This window comes from Anser anser (assembly GCF_964211835.1).
Source record: "Anser anser genome assembly, chromosome: 13".
In the NCBI taxonomy this organism is placed as follows: Eukaryota; Metazoa; Chordata; class Aves; order Anseriformes; family Anatidae; genus Anser; species Anser anser.
In genome coordinates this window covers 6,155,454-6,181,996 of record NC_139734.1, presented here as the reverse complement: position 1 = coordinate 6,181,996, position 26,543 = coordinate 6,155,454, and the positions used below count along the sequence as shown (strand labels likewise).

Sequence of the window (26,543 nt, the reverse complement as noted above, 5' to 3'; positions counted from 1 at the left end):
GTTCCTTGGTTCAACTGGTCTGAACTGAACTGAAGGAGATGAAGGACTCTGACTGAAGGAATCAACTGAATCAACTGAAGGAGATGCTGCTGTCTTGGCATGAAATTACAGTACAGACTACAATGTAAAAGGTATGTGAAAGATACGAGCACCGTGGACAGAAAAGTTGTGCATCAGTCAGTGGCTACGTGGCAAGCTGCGCTGGCATTGTAATACACTGAGTGGCACAACTACACAGGTAAGTTTCTTCTGGTACACTTGGCCAAAAGCAGAAGCCTAACAACTCAGCAGTCCTGTAATTCCAGCACTAATCCCAAGAGAAAGTTCCAAATGGAAACTACTGTAATATGCACCACTTTCCCCCCGTAAAGATTCCCCCTCCGTTCCTGACACAGCCTCTAGTACTGGGAAATGTATCAGTATTCGAGTCAGGAACCAAACCTGTGACAAGGAAAGGTGTAATTTTTCAGGGTGAATAAGCCCCTTCAGTTTTCAAAATGGGAAAGAACCAAAGCAGAATTGCATACCTGAGGATCAACAAAGTGCTGATGTTCCTTTACACATGCGTGTACATAACTTGTTCCCCTATACAGGACTATAGAGAGCTGACTTAGATACAGGAATTCATGCTAAGTGGGTTCTCATGAGTCAGCAGTGAGACAGAAAAACTCTGCTTCCTACTTACTGATTCATATTGGGATGACTAAAAGCAGCAGATCCACGTCTGACGCTGAAATAAACAGTAACTGGAGAAGGTGGGATTTCCCCCTTTGAAAAACACATCATTCATTTAGGCACCTGATCCCAAGACCAAGGCAGACAAGTCTGGACCTGTATCTTCAGACCTGTACTTTAATTCTGCCACCAATTCTAAACTGTATAAAATATATACATACTTCTATATATTGACTGAAATCCAGCTGTTTCATTCATGCTGCCTTCCATTATAAACCTTTCCAAAAGAGAAAGCAGTGATGTTTGTAACACACTTCTTAATGCAGTATCTGGCACAAACCGGGCCTACGCTGGGTTTAGGGCCTGGAAGTGCTACTACAAAAGATAATAATAATACTAGCTTAAGTAAAAACAACCGAAGATAAAGACCAATAAGCCATCCTTCACCCCCCTTAAGAAAATGTGTTTATTCATCCCCTCACAAAGGTGGTTGCCCTGTTTATCTGCCGGGGAACTTCAGACATTCCTTCCATGTGCAGCGCAGATGGTCGCCACACAACAAAAGGCAGAAGGGCTCCCTTCACATGCGGAGTAGACGTGTCTGGTTTCTGGATAGACAGATGCCTGGTTGGAGCTACTGCTCCAGCAGGGCTGCTGTGCATTCAAAATCCCCCAAAAATACAGAAAACCATCAATATCCTTTGAAAAACATCTCTTAGTGGAAAATGAAACTGTCTGGGAAAGCATAGATGCACAGTGACCTTGGTTGTGAGTCTTAATTCATTAGTGTGCATAAATTGTTTTGAGATCCTGCAGTGGGACGTGCTAGGGAAGCAGAAGAATTATTTTAAAGTACAAGGCTCTGCTTTTTTCTTTATCCTCAGATATTCTTCATGTCTGATTTTTAACTTACGGTCATTGTTACTTCAATTATTATTATTATTTTTTTTTTAGCTATCCTGACCTTTTCTTGACCAAATGGAATTGCCCCAGGCAGAGGATATGCAGTACCTAGGTTTGCTCACTGCATTTGTTTGTCTTACTCTTTTCTAATTAATTTACTGCTTTGACCCCAGTCCTGCTCTTCCTATCATTTTATGGCAAGATATCAAATGCAGCTGCTCTCTGCAAATAGTAATTATTTTGCAAATAAATGACATTAGTATTTTTACTACCTAGCTAAACATCACAGTGTATGGGAAAGGGCCTACAAGGTTCACATTGGCCAGCTGAGTATAAATATCATTGGTAGTTCTTCCATAAATTGAAATACAAGATAGTTTGGCAATAACCATTTCATTTACCAAGGTAGACAATACAAGCTTTAATCAACAAGTAAACCAGGTGAACTGCTTAAACTATAACACAGCAGAGCAGAAAATTAATTCTGTAACACATCACGCCTTGTGTTGCAAATTGTGTAAAAGTTCTATCCTCATTCAAGAAATTGCTGAGTGAAGACCTGTTTTCTATCTAATATACAAGAAAATACCTAAAAACATTTCTTTTTTCAAAGAATTTATTCTAGCTTTGAGCATTCAAAATACATACTTTTTCTTCAAACAATACAGGGCACAACTCTCTCTGCTCTTTCCTCAGCTTAGTAAAAATGTAAACAAACCAGGAAATTAAAAACAAAAAAAAAAGAGAAAGCTACCTTTTCTGCATCCTGTTGTGCCTAAATAGAACATGTTGTACCTGCCCATACAACTTCCCAATAAAACGTATTGCGGACACTTCAAAAGCAGACCATAATAATGGAGAGTTAAGTGAGGAATGCCAGCTTGGATGAGGGATTTCTCTGATTTTGTTATACATTATTTAAGTATGGAGATTTGTGGTTTCTTACTTTATCTTGGATTTTACTGTAATGTAATTGAAATCTGTTACTTTTTTTCAGTTTCCTAAGTATTCCTATAAGTAATTGTATGGATTTGGGTTTAAGGATATTGTAACGGATCCAGAGCCTGTTGAAGTCAGTGGCAGAAGCCTCCACAGCGTTTACTTAGTCCTTTCATAAGAAACTGTTTTTTTCTCTCTCTTCTTAATACCCCTACGATCTACCTTCAGACATATTTAGAAATTAGGTGAAATCCTGGTCTCTATGAATCCAGAGGCAAAACTCACTTACTTAATTCAGCAAACCCACGTTTTACAGAAGAGCGTATTTGATTGTACTGGGATCATTCACATTATATGAATTTCATGCATTAAATTCACAGCATTAACAGGATTATGACCTTAGCAATTATTCAGATTTGGGGTGTTCCTCCTCCCCTCCCCTTCTTGGGCTTCTCTCATTTTCAGCAGGCAGAGTTTGTTTCCTTCAGTTACCCAATCACACCTGAATCTTCATTATAAATAACACAGACATAAAAACACCATCTTTGCTGTGGGATGCCTGAACTCCACAGACATTGGTATCCCCACGTAACCATACATGACAAATAGCCAGCAAACACACTTGCGCAGATTTTACTACCTCAGGAACAGACTACGCTTTAAAAATACCCATGGTTTTAGGCTTCATGTGTCAAGTTCTGCATCAACTACACCCCTTTTACAGCTGCAGCTCTGACAGGAAAAAACACCCCCATCTCGCATTTAAAAACCAGATCCCTCACCCGCTGCAGATGCACGTGTGGATACTCCATGTCGTAATATCACAATTTTCTTCATGTCTTCACAACAGAGTGTTGCCCAGGCCTGTGGGCGAAAGGGGGATGCATGTTACGGTCATTTCAACCCTCCCTCTGCCTTGGGATAGATGTGGGGAGAAGCATCCCACTGCAGGGGGGGCTTAGGGGTGAACCCCCCTGACGGGAGAGCCTCCATGAGAGGAAGCCCATGAGGGCACAGATCCCACTGAGGGGAAACCTGCTGAGGGCAGAGACTGGCTGAGGGGTGAGTCCTCCTGAAGGGGGCTACCTGCTGACGGGAAGAGACCCCACCGAGGGGAAACCTGCCAAGGGGAGAGACCTACCGGGGGGAGATACTTGCTGAGGGGAGACCCAAGAGGGGACAGACCTGCTGAGAGGGAAAAAAACAGGGAGCGGTGAGTCCTCCTGAGGGGAGCTACCTGCCAAAATGTGAGGCCTGCTGAGGGGAGATCCATGAGGGATCGGACCCGCTGAGCTGACAGACCTACTGAGGGGAACCCTGCTGAGAGGCGTCCTCCCCTCCTGGTGGGAGCTACCCGCCGAAGGGGGAGATCCCTGAGGGGACAGACCCACTGAGGGGGAAGAGACCTACAGAGGGGTGAGTCCTCCTGAGGGGCGCTACCTGCCAAAATGTGAGACCCGCTGAGGGGAGGTCCATGAGGGGACAGAGCTGCTGAGGGGAACCCTGCTCCTCCTGAGGGGAGCTACTTGCAGAGACCCTGTGAGGTGGAAGACTTGCTGAGGGGAGACCCACTGTAGGGGAGACCCATGAGGGGAAGGACCCGCTGAGGCAGAAGAAACCCACAGAAGAGCGAGTCCTCCTGAGGGGAGCTACCTGCCGAAGGGGGAGATCCGTGAGGGGACAGACTCGCCGACGGGAAACCCGCTGAGGTGTGAAGCCCCTTAAGGAGGCCGAGACCCTCTGAGGGGGGGGTCCGATACTTCAGCCCTGCCCGCTGTTGCCCCCCTCGAGGATCCACCGAGGCTGCAGCCCGAGGTGTCCCCAGCAGCAAAGCGAGCTGCCGCGTTTGCGGGCTGTTTTTTTGGGGGCTGTTTTTTGCCCGTGGTTCTTTCCCTCCCTTAGCGTGGCACGGGGCGATGTCGATCTCCTGCTGCCCTCAGCGCCCGGCCCCGGCAGGGCAGCGGCAACGCGGCGAGCAGCGGCAGCGCCGCCTGGCGGGGCCGGGCGGTGGCGGGGCGGCTCCGGCTGCGGCTCCTCACCGAGGCGAGGCACGGGCGCTGCCCGGCCGGGCTGGCGTTTTCCCCTCCCCTGGCGGGGCCCGCACGTCTCCCCGTGCCTGCCTCCGTCTGTCTGCAGCGCTCCCGGCAGCTGCTGCCACGGATACGGTGTCGGAGGGCGCGGAAACACCTGTTTGCAACGGGAGGAAGGTGGGGAGCGAGCCCGGGCTGCCCAGCGCCGGCCCCGGCCCCTCAGCGCCCGCCGCTTGTAAACCCGGCCGTAAAAACGCCGCGGGATCACTTTTCAAAGAGATCGCTTTGCAGCTCGGACGCTGGAAAAAAAAAATAAAAAAATAAAAAAAACACACTCCTCGAGCCCTCTCCCCTACGCGTTAGTTTTTCCACAGTGGTCGGTGTGAGGGGGGGGGAAGGACACGGCCGGGGCTGGAGGGCACTGACAGAACCTCGGGGGCCACGGCCGCGAGGCTCCGGCCTCAGGGGGCCCGGGAGGGGGCTCCGGGCCCCGCGCACCTCCTGTGAGGGAGCCGGGCCGGGGCCGGGGCCGCGCCGCATCCGCGGCTGCGTGCGGGGGCTCCGTGCTTCCAGCCGGGACCTGCCCGGAGCCTCGCGTGTAGCTTTTCCCTGCCGTTTTTTTTTTTTTTCTCATAATAAAAGAGGGAGTGAAGCTTTTATTTAAAAAAAAAAAAAAAAAAGGATTAGAGAAAGGAAAAAAAAAAAAAGGCGATAGCCAAAGGGGATGCCAGTGAGGTGTGGCTTGCATTTAAATATCCAATATGTCAATGTAAGGGGAGTGTGTACGTATATAAAGTGCCGTTTGCATCCGCGAGCGGGCCCCAGCCAGCCATGGGAGGCGCGGGGAGCCGGGGCGGGCCGTGCGGGGCCGGCCGGGCTCTGAGGGGGCCCTGAGGGGGCCGCTGCTCGCCCGCGGCCCCATGGCCGAGGTGGGCGGCTTCCTGGGGGCGCTGGACCCCGAGCTGCACGGCTTGCCCCCGGCTCTGGCCGGGCTGCCCCTCGCCGACCCGGCCGGCTTCCTCAACGAGCGCCTGGGGCAGATCGAGGGGCGGCTGCAGCGCGGCTCGCCCACCGACTTCGCTCACCTCAAGGGCATCCTGCGGCGGCGGCAGCTCTACTGCCGCACCGGCTTCCACCTGGAGATCTTCCCCAACGGCACGGTGCACGGCACCCGGCAGGACCACAGCCGCTTCGGTAAGGGCTCCCGGCGGCAGGTGGCGGCCCGGCCCGGCGGCAGGTGCCTCCCCCGGCCCCGCTAATTAATTAGCCCGGCAGCCTAAAGCGGCCGGATATAATTAGCCTCCTAAACAAACGCGCTCACTCGCCGGCGATGCGGGCGGGTTGTGTTTTCCGATTTCCTCCCCTCCCGGCGTCCCCGCAGGTGCACAGGGACGAGCCTTAGGAAAGAAAAGAGGGGGGAAAAGAGAAAAAAAAAAATAAAAGCGGATGGGGGGACAGTGGGATGGCCGCTTCAGCTCTGCCTATGCCCCTGGACTTAAAACTAAGGCAGGCAAAAGAAAGGAGGGAGCACGTCGGAAAAAGCCAGAAATTTCTTTTTCGGGTATTTTTTTTCCTTTCTCCTTCTTCTTTTGGCCTCGGCAGATATTTGTGAGCTAATGTGATTTCTTCTCCTTGCGTGAATTTCATTAGGAATGTCTCCCCCAAGCAGGCAGGGATCGGTTGGCTGGATTGGCGTCTGAAGCTCTGTTTTGGGAGGTTGTTGGAAAGGAAAGGGGAAGCTGAAGGGGAAAAAGTGCTTAGGGGACCTCCAAAAGGAGAAGACGGAACAATAGGCAGAGCGCTGTGGATTTACCTTGCTGTCTGGGATAAAGCTGGAAGACTTCAGAGCTTGTATCTGTGTCACACAAGAGCAGGGATCTCTAATGAGACTATATGTAATCTTCAAAAAATGCATCCCAAGCCACAGGCGAAGGAGTACAGTAAGTTTGAGCAGAGCTAAAAAAAATTCCCGCTACTTCAGCATCTAGTGCAGGTGTCTGGGTAAGCTATCAACAAGTCCCATGCCAGTGATCTCAGCTATGTTGTCAACAGGTTGCAAGAAGTGTTCGCAAGACTTTTTACAGTTTTCAAGTGATTTAACTCCTCGGTGAAGGGAATTCTTTTTTGCCTTTAATTGTTTGCAACCGGTGCTTTCTGATACTTCAGGAACTCCGCCGCTGCCGCTATTGTTGTTGTTAGTTTAAGGCAGGTTTTTGGAACAATTGGAAAAGCTTATCTGTGAACTGTGCTTTCCATAAACACCAGGTGTGTGTGTAACATGTCCCTGCCTAAATCAACAAGAAAGTCATAACCTGCAGGTCAGAGTAAGGTACTAATGGGCTCATGGGGCAAGTGTTCTTTAATTACCTCCCGAAAGACACATATCTTTTAACCTTTTAAAAGAAACTGAAAGCGAACCCACTGCATCTGTTTGCTTTTTAGTTTAATCTGCCAAGTTAGTTTAATCTGCCAGTTCTTTTTTTTTTCTCTTTTTTTACCTATCTTTATATGGGTAAACCGTTTCAGATGGCTATATCTATCTCAGTCCAATTTTTTTAAAAAGATTGAGTAAAATAAATGTATTTCCAAACAAATTTTGGAAGAATGCATTAAACAGGCTAAAACTTTTCATGAATTTTGCACACTTAAGCTTAAGTCACACAGTGTGTTCAATAAATTGAAACATTGGCATTCCCTAAGCATTTTAGCAGTCAGCATCCAGCTACGTAAACTAGACCAGACTTCAGATATAAAATATTATAGTTTTCTGCTTCAGGGTTTTCCCAGAGGCAGTGTAAAATAAATAGTTATTTGTTGTAATTGCAGGACAAAGCCCCACAGGATTAGACTGGAATCCTCATGTTCAGATAAAGTTGGACTGAATCTCGCTGCAGCAGAGACTCAAAGCAATAACGTATTGGCACACAGTATTCACCATCTGCATTCAGTAGCCATGAATATTTAAATTCCAATGTTACTGGTATGGTTTGTATTAGGATGTCGTGTATCGATGCATTCCTAAATTTTGCATGCAGCAGGCACAAAGCAGTAACTTATTACAGAAACAGGCAGGCTGTACGGTGCTGGGGAACTACAAAACTAAACTGAGGGATACGGAGCTAGAGAGGTTTTCAGGGTAGCAGTTTGAAGCTGCCTTAAATCTAGGGGCACCTGGGGAAATACTTAGAAACCCTGTATGATGGTTTGGCAGATCAAGTGCACATGGCTGGAAGGTGCTCCCTGATCTCACGAGCAGATTATTAATGTGCTTGCTCCATGGATGGCTCGCAGGGACGCCCCGGCACAGGCATATATGCAGCTGCAGAAGGGATGTAGGTTGGAACTGGACTTTGTATCCCTATCTCTGATTACTGGAAGGGGTTCAGGAAAAGACAGGCAGTATCTGCACCATCCCAGAAGTTAGCAGATGTGTAGGACATCCAGGTCTTTCAGGGAGAAAAATAATGAGCTGAAGCCCTGGTGATGGCAGTCGAGGTCCTAACAGGAAGGGTTAAGGGAGAGATTAATTCGTACCACAGAAGTCAAGGGATGTGCCCGTAGGAAACAGGGAAAGCAGCAGAAGCATCTACCCACAACTCCTGAGCAGTCACAGCAACTATTGCCTCTCATCTGTTGAGGACTGGAGCTTTCTGAAATCACACCTGTCTCCTGGAATGTGACATTTTATACTTGTAAAAATACAGATTCACACAAGAATGACAGCGTGCAGCTTATTTTTCCTAGAGGAGGCTTAACGCAAAGTTTGGTGAAGCCCTTCAGGATCCTTGGAAGAAAGCTCATTCTTAGACGAGAGGAGTGCCCAAACGCTCTCTGAACTGGCAGCTCCACCTGAGTCATCCCAGAAAAAAAATGGAAGCGTTTTAAAAAATGTATCTGTCTTCTCACTGCATCTGCTAGGAACCTTCTTGTACAGAGACATAAAGGATGGTCAAAGGTTGGAGAGGGTTTGGACTGCCATTACCACCCCTACGAGAAGAATCCTTCTGAGGAGGGAAGTGAGATAAGTCTGCCAGGAAAATCCTTGCCAGGAGGAATTGCTCCCCTTCTGCCTTGAGTCTGTTTTACACCAGCATTCAACAAGCGACTCCAACAGCGCTTCAGTGCAAGGGAGGAGAGGAAAAGGCCTCGAGTTAGTGCTGGAGACTACTAAAGGGAGTAAACAAAGCTCTTCTCGGGTACAAATCTGGTAATGGATCTGTAACAGAGCCTCTTAGAGAAGCTGGTGAAACCTCCAGAGAAAGTTTTGCAGTAGATTTTGACATTCAGACTCCAGTGCACCTGTTCCCAAACAGTTGTTGAGGTTTTTAGCTGAAGCTTTAGGTTTGTAGACATTGATACAACATCTGAGGTTGTTTCTGTACCCCGGCTCGTCAATACAGTCATGTAGGAAGAGACAGGTGCAGCAAGCTGAATTGTTCTTTGAGGGATAGTTTATAGTAATGCGAGAGCGTGCGGGGCTGGCCGCCACAGCGCTCAGGAGATCATTCAGTGCTTTGGTGTTAAATGAATCCAGTTGGAGCCTTAATCAAATCTCTCCTAATATTATCTAAAAAGACTCAAAGAACAAACAGAATGAATAATCAAAGCATGAAAAATGAAGCAAGTCCTGAGGGAAAAGAAAACAAGAGAAATTGGAAAAAAAAAAAACCACCTCATGGTCTACCACAAAAACACACCGCTACAATTCGAAAGAAAATTCTTGATCTGGCCCCAGTGGCCACTCCCTGTGCTGCTGGAGATCAGATGTACGAAGCTGCAATTTTGTCTAGCAATTGGAGTGAGCTAAGGACAGGATGGATATTTGCCCACATTTTTTCAGCCTTCACTCCGTCTCCTGACTTTTGTGGGTTTAAGTTACGTTCTTAATGCTATTTCAACAGAGTTGTCTTCCGTGCCCGTCTCCAAGTGCCATCAGAGATCAGGAGAGGGGAGTACTGCAAGTGACATTGTCAGAAGAGGTTGTCACAGGTCCACCTTGCAGAAATCTCAGTTGCAAGAACAGCAAGTGCACAGCTAACGTGCACCAGAGGAGAGGTGTCTCGCCCTCTGGGAAGGGCCAGCGCTGCTCTGGGATGCCCTTACCAGGTCTTTGGAGATTGGCTTCAAATGCCACAGACAGAGCCTGCTGGTGGGTAAACTCAAGAAGAGCTTTCTGCTTCCCTTTCTCAAACATCCCTCAGTTCCTAAACAGGACTGGGAGCATTTTCCTGCTTCCCAGGGACGACTGAAGGTAAATCTAAAACCAAAAGCAAACCAACCAACCCAATTAGTGCCAGTAAGGAGGTCAATCTATGGCTCTCCAGTTATCAGACATTTTTCACTTGAATATCCACTTGTCATCAGCCTGGGAAGGACACCCCATTTCTAGGGATCCCTCTACTCCTTTCCCCCTGTATTACTTTTTTCTTTATTTTTCTGAATAACCGTACCACTGTTCAAAGAGGGTTGAGTGAAGTTCCCGTTACTCAGAAATAGCGGCTGTCCTCATTTTTGTCCTACAGGTGGGGAAAGGGAAGTGCACAGCGGCTCGGTAACTTGCTCCATGTTTCAGGACTGGTGGGGAGCGGAGGCAGAAGAAAATGCTTCATCCTGCACCTCTTCCCTCCCTGCTCATACCTCTTTTCAGATAAGAAACCCTGAAGCTAGGTGCACGAAGAGCAGAGCCAGGTCCTGGTCTGCCTGCCCTGGAAGGTTGCCCGTGCGCACTGCCTGCTCTGAAGGCAACGTGTGTCCCAGCCTGGGCACGCGGGGGAAAGGAAAGAACCGACTCTCTGGGAAACCAGTAATTCTGGAGTCCCTTGAAGAAAACGTGGGACATTTGGAAAGGCTGTGCTTTCTTTGTGTTTTGTAGGATCTGATAGAAAACGAATGCAATGACGCATTGTGCTGGTCTCCAGGAGCCCAAAGCCCCACGGAGGACAAGTTACCCTGCTCTGAGTGTAGCTGGGCATATTTCAGCCTGGCAAATTTCTGCACTGGTCTAAAATTCAAGTTGTCTGTTAGCTTTCGTGTTTGTCTCAAGGAATTCCAGCTCCTGAGTCCGAATTTCATCTCCACCCCGCAGCACCTGCTGGCTCCAGGGAGGGCTGGATCAGACACACGAGCCGTAGCGTAGACAAAAAGTCTGACATGAGGCAGTAAGACTAATTCTTGCAACTGGTGTGGCTGCCAGCACCTGACAAACCCGTCTGCGCCGGGCTGAGGGGTCCGTGGCCGTGTATCTGTCCTATATTTAGGCGGTGACACCCTCTGAAAGTCATCACATCCACACCTGACCGTGCAGAAGATCCATTTCCAGAGCCGAGGGCTGACTGCCGCTGGAGTCAGCCGGCTCAGGTGGCCGTACGTCACGCGGTGGTTTTAGACCCAAGGCATACTTTTCAGAGGAGCTCTGGGAGGTAACCTGATCGGAGAGGCAAGGGGCGATTGCTCGGGACTGGACATTTTGGGAGCTATATTAAGGCACCTGGAGCCAAGCTAAAGGTTAGAGCAACTTTGCCCTCCTGTCAATGGAAACGCCCTACCCATTCATTAGACATATCTGGGATGGTGAGAACCCTCTTCCTGCCTCTACTGCAACCTCCTGGCTAACTCATTCAGTGCTGGACGTGGGCAAAAACTGCCTGCGACCTCTGGATTGGGAGCATGTGATATATTCAGAGTCTAACACAGTCCCTCTAGCACCGCCGGGAGGCTTTTCCATGGAGCTTGAAGGGGGCAGGTGGCAGGTGCGTTTCTACCTGTGCATATCTGAAGTTGGTTTTATCCCTGAAGATTGCATACATTTTGGGGTGGCAAGCACCTCACTGCAGCAGCGGGAACAGGGCAAGCCTCACAAACACCTTTTCTAGTGCTTTTTATTTATTTTTATTGAAATCATCACTTTAAATTGTGTGGGGCTGTCTTCTCATATCAGAAGCTCTGTGGGGACAAAACTCACTTTGTTTTCGGTGAAGAAGAAAGACCCAGTGTGGTAAGAGTCTTGTAAAACTGCTAGTGGGCCAGGCACACGTTTCTGCATCTCTCTTTTTGGTGATTAAAAAAAATAAATAAAAGCAACAGCTACGCCTAGCACTCCTTTTCTCATTAGTAAAGGTCATTTCCCTTGGACAAGTCAAGTTCATAATGCTGGGGAGAAGTTTGGAGTGGAAATTGAAGGATTGCATGCGTGTAGGACTAGAGATTTAAGAACTGTGCAGTTATAAATAAAGCAAGCAAGGTCTGTGAGAAGCTCTGTGTTTGGGAAATGCTGTTTCATGTTTGTCACTTGAGCCTGGTGTCAGTTTTGTCACCTGTATGATTTGCATTCCTTTTCTGTTTTAGGGATTTTGGAGTTTATCAGCCTGGCGGTGGGGCTGGTTAGTATCCGTGGGGTGGATTCGGGACTCTACCTCGGCATGAACGAGAGAGGCGAGCTGTATGGGTCGGTAAGTTTCAGATCTCCTGACGATATGAAATATACAGCATTCCAGGCTGTGGGGCCTCATCAGTGACACCAGCTGTGTCCATCACAGGCCTCCAAAGTCCTTGTGGTGCCACATTCCTCCATCTTACCCACTGGTGTCAGAGCACCAGTGACAGATACAAAACAGGGGATTACAGGGAGGGGGATGCACTCACGCAGCGATGTCCAGCACAGGGTGCAGCCCCCGAGCCCTTTGTGGGAGTTTACTGGCCTTCAGCCTTTTGGAAACAGGGCAGGAATGGTCAACTAAAGGCACAGGAGGGAAACTTAGTATAAAAACAGGTGGTATTTGAATATTTTCACAAGTAACATCACATTTATTGCCCACATGCTCAGGATCTGCATGTATCTGCAGGTCTTACATTTGTGTTATAGTTCTCTCATGGAAGCTGGAAGTGTGGTGTAAGTGTTATTTTTATTATAGCATTTTCTACAACTCCTTTTAGGACTTTAGGGAAGTTTCTCATAATTTTCTAAAAATACCCTTTCAGACTGAAGTTTTTCTTGTTTTGCCTAAAGCCACAAGTAAACTTCTTGCTAGCTTTCCTCTCAACACAAACTCCTTAACACCTAATTCAGTAGATGGGGCTGAAATGCTGCAGGTCCCCCATGGGTGCACCCAGTAAGAGCTTTGCCATCATGGGTTAAGTCCCCATTGACTCAAAGAGAGCCAAGCTGTCCTCTGCTCACTTCTACTTGAGTGTTTAGGCTTGTAATCAAAATGCTAGGTCTCAGTAGCTGGGCAGAGTCCTTCCTACAGGACTCAATTCCTAGTTATTTAATTCAATATAAAATAATTATTTCTAGTTAGCTAGAAGAATTGCTTCTATTCTGAAAATTAATTGCATTCTAGATAGCTTTTTTTTTAAGGTTATTTTTCTGTAGCTGCTGCACTGCATCAGTGCTTTTTCATCAGATGCCCCATTGCCTTGAATTCAACTCATCACCGGGGTGTGGTTTTTTTAAATGCATCTTTCTAGATCACCACCCTATGTGAGGACACTGATTTTTTAAGGGTGGATCACAATAATTTTAAAATGACATAAAATAAATCGGCTTTAAACCAAAGTGGAAGGCACGAACTTCCTCTACCCAAGCCAGATCAACCTCATAGTGTAGAACTTTTAACCTCGTGTTCAATGCACATAGAGAAGCCTTCAGAAAACTTCTTCGAGAACAGTAATGATAAAACATAAGTTTCCATCATCTTTTCTTCTCCGATTCCCATCTACTGAGACTGCTATAGCCACTTTCACTACTTTTAAGGTTCAGGTACTGAAGTTTATATGAGATAATCAAGTACTAGCATTGATTGATAACTTTTCTTCTTCCACTTCACTTCCTTAATGATATCTACCCAAAACAAAAGAGCAGAGACAGTGATTACATTACAAGCATGCAAGACAGATAAAAGGTAAAGTCACCAGGAATCCATAAAACACAGAAATTTTAAACTTCAGAAATAGGCTCAAGCCTAAAGCCATGCAGCAGGACCCCTCCTGTTAAAATCCAAGGCTCTTCAACAGCTCCTGGAATTGCAGCTTGTACTCATTCACGCTGAAAATGAGGGCACAAACCTGCGTATCTCCTTTGCTTTCAAGCCCTGCAGCTCTGATCATGAATCAACAGAGTTAATTAAGTTCCAGGGCCTGTCTTAATGTTACCTCACAGAAATAACAAAAATACAGTTTTACAAGACTACCTGGAAACAGAATTGACCTTAAGGCATAATCATGAGAGTTTTCTCTGTTGTTGCATCCTGCACACTAGAAAACACACTGGACACTGCAGGGATGACAGTGACCACCAATCTGAATTGTGCAAAAGTCACAAGCCAGGTCCCCAAATAACCCTGAAGTTTTAAAATCCGTAATATGTGGGTTGTGCAATGATGGCTTTTCAAAAGGGAAAGCCACTACAGTATTCTTACTTACAGGTCCATAAAGCAGTGTGTAACAACAGCATTAGCATTACAATGGTATTTGAGGAGATTGCAGGGGAGTGGTGTTTTTAAAATTTCTGCAAGTGTAGTGTGCCCCTCAGTGCCAACTTTGCATGCTGCGCTTATTGATTTAGCAGCATCAAACACCAGAGTCAACCACTGCCACAAAGACACACGAGGTCCTCTGGGGAGTGCCCGTCAGCCTGCCCTGTTAGCTGTGTCCCACCGCTTCTGCTACGTTTTCCACCGATTTCAGGAATAGAAGCAAGTACCTGGAGCAGTAAGAGTCCTGGGCAGTGCCCTGCATTGCCTCAGGCTCAGTGGGGACATCCCAGGGCTGGGAGGAAAATAAATGACAACCTGCGGAGTCACCCGGGACCTACAAAATGTTGTACAGAAACCCAGTGCCTCCAAACAGCCCAGTGAAAGGCATGCAGGTGGGGACAACGCAGCAGCGCTGCACTTCAGTTGGTCAGTAGCTTCCAGTGTGTTTTGAGTAGGTGCCATCCTAGGAGGGGAAGAAGTGCATGTTCATTGACAGATCTGGGAAGAGAAACCTGCAGTTCCCCTGCTCTCAGATGACAAGAGCTGTGGCGGAGGCTTTTGGAGGACTCACGAGTTTCCTCAGGGTTTATTTAATTAGCAGCAAAACATTCAAAACAGGTTCTGAGCGCAGGTGAGCTCCTGTATCTTATTACAAAACATCCACTGCAGGCAATAACATTTACTTAGCACTCCATACAGCATAGATAAGACACATTCCCTACCCAAATAGTTTACCGTGTGGGTACAGTCTTTGTAATGTTCTAGCATCCTACGTCTGCAGCCCGCCTTTCATCTGAAAGGCCTGAGCCCCTCCTGGGCGATCCCCATGGGGTCTGCAGGTCCCCTGGCACTCAGTGCAGCCACCCCAGAGCCCCCCAGGTCCTGGTGGGGCTGGGGACAGCCCCGCTCCTCGCTGCGACCCGGCCCAGCCCGACAGCTGGCACGGGAGAGATCAGAGCCCACGGATGATGGCCACTGCCTGAAAAGCCACCACGTGCTGCCAGCAGCCCCCGGGGTAAGGGCTCAAGGGGCTGTGGCTGCGTGACACCGGTGGCATCCATCCCCCAAACCCGGCGTGTGATGCCCCAGCCATGTGCTGGCCTTGCGCCGAGGCCGGTGCTGGCACGCACTCATCGCATCACCTATCGCCGCCGTAAATCTTCCCTGGGGTTAGGCATCCCCGGGGCGCTGCTCCCCATCCAGACCTCCCCACGTCTTGTTATGGCCTCACATCACAGCTATCTGGCGCTTCAGAAGATGAAAGGCCTGAGGAATGCTTTCATTCGTATTGCAGTGTATATTATTATGTGCCTTGAACTTTCAAACATGCTGCTCGCTCGTCCTGCCGGGAGGTGCCTCGCGCCGCAGCGTGCGTTCGCTGTGTGTGTTACCTGCGCGTGGGGCTGCCGGGGGGACGGCCCCAACTGGACACCCCCTTCCCCAGACAGGTGCCGGTCCCACAGCCAACGCAGCAATCTCCACGTTCACACCCCGACCACAGACATGTGGCTGCCAGGTTTGGAGTTTTGCTGCAGCCGTGTTTTATTTTTAATGGAGGGCCTTTGCAAAATGCACACCCACCTTCTCCTTCCGTCTCCTTCCTCCTCCAGCTTTGGAGGTCTTTGGGTCCGGGCTTGTGCCCATTTCCAGCTTTCACCCATGAGAATCATCCCCAGCAGCACAGTCCCCTCCTCAGGGGAGCCAGAAGCAGGTAGCTAGGAAAATTATAGGAAAAGAAAGTGAAGGAAATAGGAAGAGATCTTTTTTTTTTTTATTTTTATTTTTTGACACCCATCTTTTTCTTCTCACATCTCTGCCCCAACGCAGAAGAAGCTCACAAGGGAGTGCGTTTTCCGAGAACAGTTTGAAGAGAACTGGTACAACACGTACGCCTCGACCCTCTACAAGCATCCCGACTCGGAGAGGCATTACTACGTGGCGCTGAACAAGGACGGCTCCCCCCGTGAGGGATACAGGACTAAGAGACATCAGAAATTCACTCACTTTTTACCGAGGCCTGTGGACCCTGCCAAAATACCTGCAATGTACAGAGACCTCTTCCACTACAGGTGATGTTTCCTGCAGCTGCCCCGTCAGTGTACATACTTGGGCTCCCAAGCTTTTTCCCAGAGCACTATATTAATAGTCATTCCATCATTCCTGTAAATGTAGATGACATAGGAAAGCACTTACATTGAATTCAGACACTGCTGTTCCTCCTTGTTTCAAGCGTATATCGAACGTGGGTTATTTATGGGGGTGGGGATAGGGGAAGGGAGGGAACCCTACATATAATCTTTCATTTTCATTCACTTTCTTTACTCGGTGGCTGTCAGAGAGGCTGAATATTCAATGTTATGGTTGCTTAAAGGAACAAACAGGCGAGCAAACTTGATCACTAGGGGGGGAAAAAAATAAAAACAACTAAAAAAAAAAAGAGAAAGGAAGAAAACAAAAGACCACAGAACTGCTACAGATGCTGCTGATAAGCTTGGGATAGTTACCGGCAAAGAAGAAACCTTTCAAATGGTGCCCTGCTTCAGCGGCCCAGGAGTTTGCTACGTGGATGATGCTACAAGGACTGGTCCTGATGTGTGGGGTGTTTCCTGCTGTTGGGGTGGGAAGGGGGTGAGGAACATTATTCAGATGTAAGCATGGATACTGTGCATAGGGACAAAACTATTTATAAAATGTATATGATATTTATTTTATATATTTATTTATTTCAAAATAATTTTATTTTTAATGAGAGATGCTATGACCGGATTTTCATCAGGAAGAATAAGGTCCTACTGAAACAGGAAAAAAAAAAAAAAAAACAAAGAGTTTTAAGAGCTTATTGGCAATAAAATTGTCTTTATATTGTAGATTTCTTGCTAGCCCTTTTTTTTGGTGCTCCTTAACAACTAACCATGTATTTTCTGATCAATGTGAAGATTAAGACCATCTATAAAAAGGCTTTGGACTTTAGATAAATTTCCTAAACTCCAAACTCTTACAGAAGGGCAACATCAAATTATAGCTGGAACGGCTCTGGGAAGTGTGACCCCCCCTGAAACAAGCAGCTGGACATAAAACGAAGCGTGGGAGCTGAGAATGGCAGAGCCAATCCTCCCCTTTGTGGTGCCAGGGACAAAGTCAGCCCTCAGGCCACACCAGGCACCAGGCATGCCACCACTCCTGAAGACCTTGTGTAGGATTTCCCAGGAATACGCACCCCTGCTGCGGTGCAGGGAGGAACCGCCCAGTTCACACCTGTTAAAACCACCCGGCCTCACACCTGAACTCTTACCTGAAGCATTGTGGAAAAATCAGTGAAGAAAAAGCGGAAAGCAACAAAAGCAATTAAAACCCACTCATTTGTAAGTAATTGCCACGGATGAAGATTATCCCTGCAGGCAGCGCTTGGACATTCATGGCTGCGTGGTGCAGAAAGTGCCTGGGCACACAGTCCCCCCAGTTTCCTCTGCCTCCCGGCGAGCTCAGCCTGAGGTCAGCAGGCAGGGTTTTCAGTGCAGGGTGGGAGCAGGAATGTGTCACCGCTACAGCCCCTGCACAGCACAGACAAGCACCTGGTATGAGACGTAGTTCTCTGGAGCATGCAAAAATATGTACAAATGCAGATGTTGTGGCTTTGGGTTGGGGTTTTCCTTACCACAACTTCATTTTTCACGGTATAGTTTCTCAGTCTCCACTTCACAAAGCAGGCTAGGGAAGATCTCAGCTCCTTCAATTCCCAGGACGATTTCACTGAAGTAGGAGCGACCCACACCAGCTTCTTCATGCGCTGTGTACCGCTAACAGAGCAGCAGCTCCTCCTGGCCATCTCTTGTCCTCTCCGCCACCTCCCAGGTCCCTGCTGCAGCCTTTGCTATCCAAACATCCCAGCCGGTGCCGCAGCTGTCCCAGACAACAGCCCGCAGACTGCAGTGAAAAGATTAAAGGAGCTTTACCTTGAATGATCCAGACACGGAGGAATTTAATCGTGTGTTTTAAATAAAAAAACGTTTATTTACCTTTTTCCTCTGAGTCATCGCTGAAACATCTAATCCTCAGTGGCCATGTCAGAAGCGTGATCGTTCGTGAAAAGCATCCTAAAATGTACTTTTTATGTTAGCAAAGGGAAACTCTCAGACCTTCAGCTTCACTCTGCAGCCTTCTCACAGCCTCATTCCATGGGTGCTTGTGGCCATCCACGGGGTCCCAGCGGCATCGCTGCTGCAAATGCTGTCCCAAAGAGCCCAGCTGCCTCTGCAGGAGTGGGGCGAGGGATCCTACCTGCCGGCTCACCCCTCTCTCCAGCTATTGCTTCCTTTTACATTTGAAGGTAGTTGTAATGCTGAAAATGCCGCTTCTCATCTCCAAAATGAAAGTCAAAACTGAATCTCAGCAATGTGCAGTACGTGTTTTTCACCAACCTGACAGGGAGCTGATTTGGCCCGTGGGCGCAATGCAGCGGGCTCGTTCCTCTGGCAGCAGAATCCAAGGTCTGCCGCGGAAGGAGGCTCCTCCTGCAAAGGGCTGCGCAGGCGTGAGAGTGGAAAACTTTTCAGGCTTGGGGTTCGAAAACACAATACCAGCAGTAAAATGCACCAAGAACTCACTGTAAGGGTTGGTACCACCACCACCACCAAAAAAAAAAACACCACAAGAACCAACAAAAACAAAACCTAAAGATTTTTTTCCTCCAGTAGGAGCCTTATGCCTACGTGTTTCCCTTCCCCCCGGGCTGTTTTACATGCAAAAAGCCATGTATCTTAATACACAACAATAAATGCAACAAAAGGAATTGTTTTTAACAGTTCTCCAGCTGGAGAGAGCTGGGCATGTAATAACTGAGACCTGCACAAAGCAGGAGGAAGGAGGTAAGCAGCAGAGATGGACAATTTCCCAAGTCTCGCTGCAGCGTGGTGTGGAAGTGGAGGAAAGCCCTTGGCATGAGGCTGAAGCAGCACCCAGCGCATCACAGCATAAACCTGGCAAAAGCAGTCATCCCCCCAGCTTTAGTGCATGATTGGAGGCACGGGTTGCTCTCCTGGGCAGGAGAGGTGGCTCAGGGCTGCCCAGCGCCTCCTCTGGAGAATGCAGTGGAGCCCAAAACACGAATGCGAGTGGATAAACTCCTTGTGGACAGGTGAGGAAGGTGCCCTCCAGGGCAGGTACTGCCCCGCTGGGCTGTCTGACAGAGGTGTGTCAGCTGCTGACTGTGGCTGAGACGTCCCTGAAAGGACACTTGCCTACAGCACGTCCCCGAAGGAGAAGAACCGAAATTCTTGTTGATGGCGAGACAAAGACATCTGCATCCCTCAGGACAGCGCCGGCAGAAGACAATCCTGGGGACCCGAGCCGAAGGGCGATGTCCTCTCCTACATCCCAGCACCTGGAGTTGACTCTCAGCCTTGAGGCTTTGCTGAAGCGTAACAGTCTCGGCAACAGGAGCTGTCTGGAGGGCAAAGTCTGTCTCCAACTCAATCCAGAAAGCTTCATAAAGACAAAGACACTGCAAGGAAATAAAGGGAGGTTACTGAGCGCTCACCCTAAGCCACAGGACATACAATACACCAAGGGTAATAACTGGGTTACCTGATAGCTCAGGGTCATTATTAGCCAGCAGATGTGGGTAAATCATTTCTCCACACTTTGGTGAACAAAATGCTTGCCACAACCTTGCTGGAAAAGCATTTGGACAGAAGACAAGGTGGTGGGGACCTGTGCTGAAAATAATTCTGCCTTCCAGGGCAAACATAGAGCATAGGTGTGATGCGCTGCTCCGCCAGCTGCTGCAGGCACCCAGGGCAGCCATCCAGGAGAGACACGGTCAGGAAGGCAGGCACAGAGCTCGGTTTGTTGGAGGGAGGCAGGCAGGACCACAGGAAACGCGGCCAGAGTTGAAAAAACGCAGGCCCTGGTCCTGATTTTGAGATAAAAAACATCTGTAGTCAGGTGGGGAGAGCAAGCAGCACAAGTCAGCATGATAGCCCGCGATCTGTGCAGGCACCGTGCTACTGTGTTTGGTAACGTGAGAACTTGGAGTAAAGTCAGAGAGAGGGACGTAAACCCAGCAAACCGTGTTGTGCGCAGTACCACGTAAGACTTATTTTTCTCTCAAAGCAAGTAACTGCTCTGGAGGTGTTCAATCCTCATCATAAAAAATACAAGGGAAGTAGTTTCTAACCTGTGCTGGGTAGGTTTGAGAAAACATCTGCAAAGCCAACTCCACTGAGGCATCTCAGGTCATTCCTGAATCACACCAAAGTATTTGTTACCAAAAATTTGTGTCCACACGTAACCAAGTGTGACTGATCACCCTGTGAGCACATGCTGGTGCCAAAAAGAATCCCCGGGGACAACTTTTTGTGTAATTCAATTAGAAAAGTAGCCACATCCCCGGATGAAGCTTTAAAGCCCCAGTTACTGTTTCACATTCAGCATCTCAAGCAGCAGTGCTCAGGTGTGCCAGTTACCCAACACAGAACCAAGGAAGCCTTTGGAAGAGGCTGAGCACAGAACGAGGGGGGCCTCCCTTCCTGCCTCCCTCCTGCCCTTCTCCAGCAGCGTCCCCATTTTCTGCCTCAACCCCTTGCCAAAACTCCCCTATGCCCCTTCTGCCATCACTGCCACTCCCTCGACACCCCTTATGTTCCCTTCTCACTACGTGCAGCAGGAGGGGAGCTCCGACCTGCTCAAAAAACACTTTCTTGGACGCTGCTGCATGGCAACAGCCCACATGGAGATGGGCTGGGGTCAGGCACAGAAGTGTGAGCGATCTGTCAATCCCACGAGTTGCAGCGTGCTCCGGCTGTGGCCACTGGAGGACTTCTGCAGGCCCTTGAGACCCAAACCCCCTCCGAGTTTTGCTCTCAGCCCCTCCTGAGGACAGGGCTGGGCAGGGAGCTGGTGCCTTACACCAGGACGCGCCTGCAGGGTACACCTCACAGCGTAGGTGGGGCACGGGGTTATCGCAACACCTGCACAGGTTTGGGTGGGAAGGGAGTACTGAGGAGTTCAGCACTCACCTATATACACTGTATCCCACTGCAGCCGATGCTGCAACACTAATTTTTCCAAGCATCTCCAGCTAGGAGTATTTAGGACATTTGTCTTTTCCATAAACACTGAAAATTTACCCAAACTCAAAACTCTCTTTGCTTAAACTGATAAAATGACTTTTATTTACTCCACTCGAACTGGTTCAGGATTTAAGGATCAAATGTGAGTCTTCTACAGACCAAAAAAAAAGCAGAAAAGGAAAGCATTCAGCACCTGACACATCAAAACGCCACCACTGAGCATCGGCTCTGACCGTGCTGGCCTGACATATAGCAGCCTCCAGCCCCAGCGCCTGCCTGAGCCTCCTGCTGACCGCGGTGGGAGTTTTTCCCAGTTCCAACTGTGAGCAATTTCCAAGGATATTTAAAAACTTTACCCACACTGTCCTTTATGGCACCACCCGATTAAGAATTGTGATTATTTTCACTTTAAGCAGCTTCCACAGCACTAGCCCCTTGTCAGCCAGCTGCAGGACTGGCCGCACCTCGCGGGGCAGCAACACGGCTGCAGCACCGGCTAAAGAGAAAGCTTTAAGCACAGGGAACAAGGGTAGGGACAGCTTTAAACATAATTGCCACTTGATTTTTTTTTGTGGTTGTAGTAAAGGCTTTTTATTTTTTAATTTTTGCCCAACAGGAGGGATTTAATAACTACAAAAGTAAAAAAAAAAAAAGTACAGTTACGAGGCTGAACTACCCAGGTACCTCATTCTGATTTGACCAAGCAGAACTTCACCTCGCTCTGAATGATTTATTCTTGTTGGGCAATTCCTCCCTGTTCATCATTTTTAACAGAGAGATTGGCTGCAGAAGCCACTGTCAAGTGTTTATTATTTGAAAACCTGTCCCACAACTACCCTCCCTAAAAAATAATGACTGAATTGAGTAATGGGTACCTCGCTGTGGCAAAAAGAAAGAGCTTAACTCCAGCACAGTGCAAGTTCACAGCTCTCAACAGACAAGTTCTCTCTCAACAGACAAGTTCCCAGACCACGTCCCTGTGGAATTCATGCTGTACTGCAAATGTAGCACAAGGCACATGGATGTATTTTGGTCACTTTATTAAATGAGATATTAAATAGTTTAAGTTTCAACTACTAAACAGCACTTTGAATGGTGAAAACACAGATAGTATATCGTCCTACTTGAATGCTTCTTTTCTTTAAAAACACATTTCCAGTCCTTATATGTATTACAAAACAGCCTTATAGGAAGAGGTGACACCTTTTCTATAGTAATTAAGATATTTAATACAGAACTGAAAAGCCATCTAATAGAAACAAAGGCAAGTCTTCACAGCTGTATGATTTCAGCAGCCAAAGCTGGTTGATGGACTGAAACATTACTATACAACTGGGACAAAACATATACAATATCACAATACTAAGCAAAAACGCTTTACATCCAAAGGAATAAACAGGTTACAAAATGTGGAGAATTTCGCAGGCAAAATTGTATTACAAGCAACAATTTTATTCGTCATCTTAAGCCATCTCATCTAGTTAAAACATCTAAAACAAATATAAAAATGAGCCTTTTATTATCTTATTGATGTACGTTGTCTTTAAATATTTGTTAAAGCTCGATGTTATACTCAAAGCACATTGTTATGCAGCTAAAATGTCAAGTGAGAAACATGTATGCAAAGTGGTCCAAGTTTTATTTCAATGCTCATCTCCAATTTCTTCTTATGCATTAGTCTTCTGTTATCCATAGTTTTGTCCAGAATGAAAAAAATGTGCCTTTAAATGTTGCCTAAAACTTCCACATTTAAGTCTTTGAGTTACTGTAAAACTCCATTGAACATTCCCAGGTTTGGTAGAAGATACTTCTCTTACTCATGACACATAGGAACATCAGTGAGAGTTGCCCGGAGTACATTTGCCTTCGATTGTTGGTTTCAAAGTCTCATATTTTCATTACTTCTAGTGTGAATAGATCTCTTTTTGCTCCATTCCCCCCAAAATAAATGTAATTGTAGAGCTGGCAAAGCACTAGAACATACTGAAGTTCATTTGTGGAATCTTGTAATAAAGAGTCCAAGATGGCAATTTGTTAGCTGGTTTTGCAACAGATCAAAGAAACTCTGTTCAGATCACAAACCAAGTTTTTATCACAAAATGAAATACCACGTAGTATTTGCATATTTAGATGCAAAAAAAACCAAAAACAAAAACAAAACAAAACAACATTTGTCCATTCAGGGCAAGATCTCAAACTCCTGCAAGAACGGTTCCAGAAACCAAAACAATTTCAGTTCATGTCAGCAAGCCAGAAGAGTCCAGCAATATCTACAGCAAATGCCTTCATCCGCTTGTTTGTCGATAATTCTCCAGCTCTTTTCTATACTTGACACACCGTTGCCTCAAATGCTCCTGTCGTTTATTTTAGCCCCAGATTATAAGCATTTTTTCGGGGAAGAGTCCACAAAGCTATATTCAAAGAAGAGCCCTATTTGTGTTTAGTTAGATCTCCACAAGCACAAGAAGTGTGGGTAAAGAGAGTGCTGTTGATATAATAATAAACGAGAAGTTTATCTCTGGTCTACATAAAAAACAACAAAATCAAGCTCTTTGTGTACTAAATTATGTTTTCACACAAATGAAAGGGAATGGGGAGGAGTGCATAAACAAAACTCTTATCTAATGGAGGAAAAGTTACTTCACTGTTCTGGTAGCTCAGGAAGTTGTTAGAGCACTTTTTGGTATCGATTTTAAATTTGCAATGGTTCTGCCATTTTAAGGTTGATAATGTAACAGGGTTTGACCCTGCCCACCATCGGCATCCTAACTCCCAAAATACCAGGAATTTAAGTATTCTTGGCCTGTCTCCCATTGCTGGCAACGGGCAAAGACAGTAGCACCAGCATTAAGGAGTTAACAGAAATGTGCTTTGCATTGGACTCCACGTAGAGCGAATTCAGGTGAAGGAGAAACATCTCCTACTCCCAGATCACCAGCTGTTTTTCCATGACATAAAAGTGAAAATAAAAAATGGCAGAAGACTAAGGAAGAATAATTTTCTTCCCCAAGTCACTATTTAAGGCTGTAGACACAGTTTCTATGTAACTGCACGACTCAAAAGTTTCAGAGCAGTAGTACTTAAGAATATTGCACTCGATTCTATTCCAAAGAGTATTTTCAGTTCCTATGTTTCGTTCAGCATAGATGCGATAGTACGAGTCCAGACCTCAGCCAAAAGGAAACTGAACTATTTCTGTTACAATATTCCCACTAATTTCAAGAAATGGGTAAGCAGAAAAGTATTCCATAATTTGAGGAATCAACTCTAATCAAGAACTCAGCTGTGTACAATTCACATATGGTATACTGAAACATACAGACCTGCAGTCCTTCCTAAGCTTCTCAAATTTGATGACAGCTTCACAGCTACTAAAAGCAAGCATAGGAGTTTAGACAGGAAACCTGTGGAGATGCTACTGTTACGGGAGGACTTGTTTTCACTGAAAACAACTTGATATCTCCTGTACTCAACATATGTAAGAAGATTCTAGGCAACATCACTGACAACAAGGGAAAACATATGTCCTATTTAAACAAAGCTGAAACGCTAACATGGAACATGGCATTTAAGGGGACCAACCAAACTATTTTTTTTAATTACTTTTTTTTATTTTTTTTTACAGTTGAGTTCTGTTAAGCCATTGATTCCTAAAAAAATAAAAGTTCTTTCTCTGATTTTAACAATCCTTTAGGCTTTTAGTGCAAAATCACATTGATTTCCCTTGGGAAGGCCCTGGATTTTTGCCTCTCATTGGGGGTGGTGCTCGTTGTAAAGGTGGTGGTTGCATACCACCCGACACTGACTGATATATTCCTCTCATATCTATCTGTTGGTAGTTGGAAGGATTCATGATTAAATTTGGAGGCTTTGGCATCATGAGATGACTCATTGCTGCTTGCTGGTAAGACATCTGCTGCTGTTGCTGCTGATTGTACTGATGCTGTAGTCTTCTGTTCATAAGTATCCTCTGAACACAACCGATTAACTGTGAAGGGAAAGCAGAGCTGTTAGAAGTGCACGACCCGTCTCAATGCTGCCAGTATCAAGTTCAGAGTTAAAATCAATTTGTTCGGGATAGCATGGCTGAAGGAAAAAGCACTATTGTTATCACCATCACTAATGTGATGGTATTCACAAGCTGATTACTGCAGAAACCATTTAGTAACACCATTTAGGGCTGAGTTCTCTTAATGACTTGCCTATTGTATTGCATGCAACATTTGGGTAAGTTCCTACAGCAAAATGTGCTATGCTGTGAAATTACTCCCAGGTATAAATTACAGCATTTTTTTTGTCAGGTACCATTTATCATCCCTTTGAAAGTCCTGCATGCAGATTGTCACTAAATGTTTGCCTAAGAGAAAGCTCTACCACTTGACATAAACTGGGCAGCTTTCAGATTTTGCAAAAATAATTCTAAGCTAAAAACCATTACCAATACTTTCTATGATTTGTGTTTTGTAAATTGCTTTCCTAGCACTGGAGTTAGATTTCTCTTTAAGCCTCATGACCTTCAGGCAAACTACTTCAACAGAAAAATCTGGTGAGTATCTTTTGAAATGAACTTCTCAGGGAGCCTCCGCCGATGAGGCTGAGCGATCCAATCCAGCATACTGCAGAAGTCAATTCCTGATGTTACATCATATACACCACTACACAATGCCAGCAAATACTTGACCCATGGAAACTCATACTCTGCGAGTACATATTTATACATATCTAAACATACACCTCTATTTTATAAACACGCACACGCGAAGTCCATACTCAATATCCCAGTTCAAACTTGGACAGCTGATCAAATAATTGTTAGATATTTTACCATCTGTTGTTTAGTAAGGACGTCGTTATAGATGGCTTCTCGGCGCTTAACATCAAGCTCCTGGCTTGCCTGCCTGCTTAGGGCCAGGGCCTGTACTTGGCTCTCTGTGAGTGTTACATTCTCTTTCCACTGAAAAGGAAAAAAAAAAATCTTGGCATTAGTCATTTTGACAAAAGCGTAATGGTGACTGAGGTCTTGCGTTACATTCTGAGTTGCATCAGGAGTTAAAAAACAGCACAGTTTCTGGAAAACGCAAAATTACACTTGCCCAGAATCAGAACTAAGAGTTATCAGTTCTTTAAACTATTAATTGAGGTAATATGCCTCTAGATTATTGGTAACAAGTGAGACATGCAGTCTAAGATAGATATACAGGGACAAGAAATAGGCAGTATTTCTTATTTGTGTATGATTATTACACTTATTTGTAGAAAGCCATGATTTTCAGTGCATTGCAAGTAGTCATGGATCTGAAGTGCTAGTCCCATAAGGCTCTATGACATCTATATGCCATAAAGGGTTACTGCAAGCTGCAGTGATACAAGTTAATACACACTGGAAATGACATAAATTAATAACAACTAATTAGCTGAATGACATATATAATGATAATTTCTTTGCCTGATAA

At 46.4% G+C, this 26,543-nt stretch overlaps 3 protein-coding genes and 1 long non-coding RNA gene across 14 annotated transcripts in view; 2 read left to right on the top strand and 2 right to left on the bottom strand.

Moving 5' to 3' along the window:
- LOC310880771 (uncharacterized protein) overlaps nucleotides 1-5,770 on the bottom strand; it is a 48,470-nt gene extending 42,700 nt beyond the window's left edge. For 4 of the 7 annotated variants that reach the window (XM_083797069.1, XM_083797068.1, XM_083797070.1 and 1 more), the window contains exons 1-3: nucleotides 5,633-5,757; nucleotides 4,557-4,704; nucleotides 3,300-3,381 (exon numbers count right to left, since the gene is read on the bottom strand). In XM_083797069.1, coding sequence (XP_083653195.1) covers nucleotides 3,300-3,381; nucleotides 4,557-4,704; nucleotides 5,633-5,643 — 241 coding nt within the window. In that variant the 5' untranslated portion in view covers nucleotides 5,644-5,757. Of the gene's footprint in view, nucleotides 1-3,299; nucleotides 3,382-4,170; nucleotides 4,705-5,632 lie in introns of all 7 variants that reach the window. The other 3 variants (XR_014571909.1, XR_014571910.1, XR_014571911.1) reach the window with 2 other exon arrangements.
- On the top strand, nucleotides 5,300-16,464 carry FGF16 (fibroblast growth factor 16). Its single transcript, XM_083797067.1, has 3 exons — nucleotides 5,300-5,741; nucleotides 11,892-11,995; nucleotides 15,848-16,464. The coding sequence occupies exons 1-3, from the start codon at nucleotides 5,468-5,470 to the stop codon at nucleotides 16,091-16,093; spliced, it is 624 nt and encodes a 207-aa protein (XP_083653193.1). The 5' UTR covers nucleotides 5,300-5,467; the 3' UTR covers nucleotides 16,094-16,464.
- On the top strand, nucleotides 5,974-8,327 carry LOC310880773. Its single transcript, XR_014571912.1, has 2 exons — nucleotides 5,974-6,108; nucleotides 6,198-8,327. It is a non-coding gene; the product is annotated as an uncharacterized lncRNA (long non-coding RNA).
- Nucleotides 16,465-22,113: 5,649 nt separating the features above from the next.
- ATRX (ATRX chromatin remodeler) overlaps nucleotides 22,114-26,543 on the bottom strand; it is an 86,120-nt gene continuing 81,690 nt past the window's right edge. For all 5 annotated transcript variants that reach the window (XM_083797059.1, XM_083797060.1, XM_083797062.1 and 2 more), the window contains 2 exons: nucleotides 25,916-26,044; nucleotides 22,114-25,078 (listed from right to left, as the gene is read on the bottom strand). In XM_083797059.1, the coding sequence (XP_083653185.1) occupies nucleotides 24,800-25,078; nucleotides 25,916-26,044 (408 nt within the window). In that variant the 3' untranslated portion in view covers nucleotides 22,114-24,799. The remainder of the gene's footprint in view (nucleotides 25,079-25,915; nucleotides 26,045-26,543) is intronic.

Bases quoted from the DNA above. Each gene is read 5' to 3' on its own strand.
- FGF16 (XM_083797067.1), top strand. From the start codon at position 5,468: ATGGCCGAGGTGGGCGGCTTCCTGGGGGCGCTGGACCCCGAGCTGCAC. The intron at 5,742-11,891 runs GTAAGGGCTCCC...TTTCTGTTTTAG, and splicing joins GCAGGACCACAGCCGCTTCG to GGATTTTGGAGTTTATCAGC. The intron at 11,996-15,847 runs GTAAGTTTCAGA...GCCCCAACGCAG, and splicing joins GAGGCGAGCTGTATGGGTCG to AAGAAGCTCACAAGGGAGTG.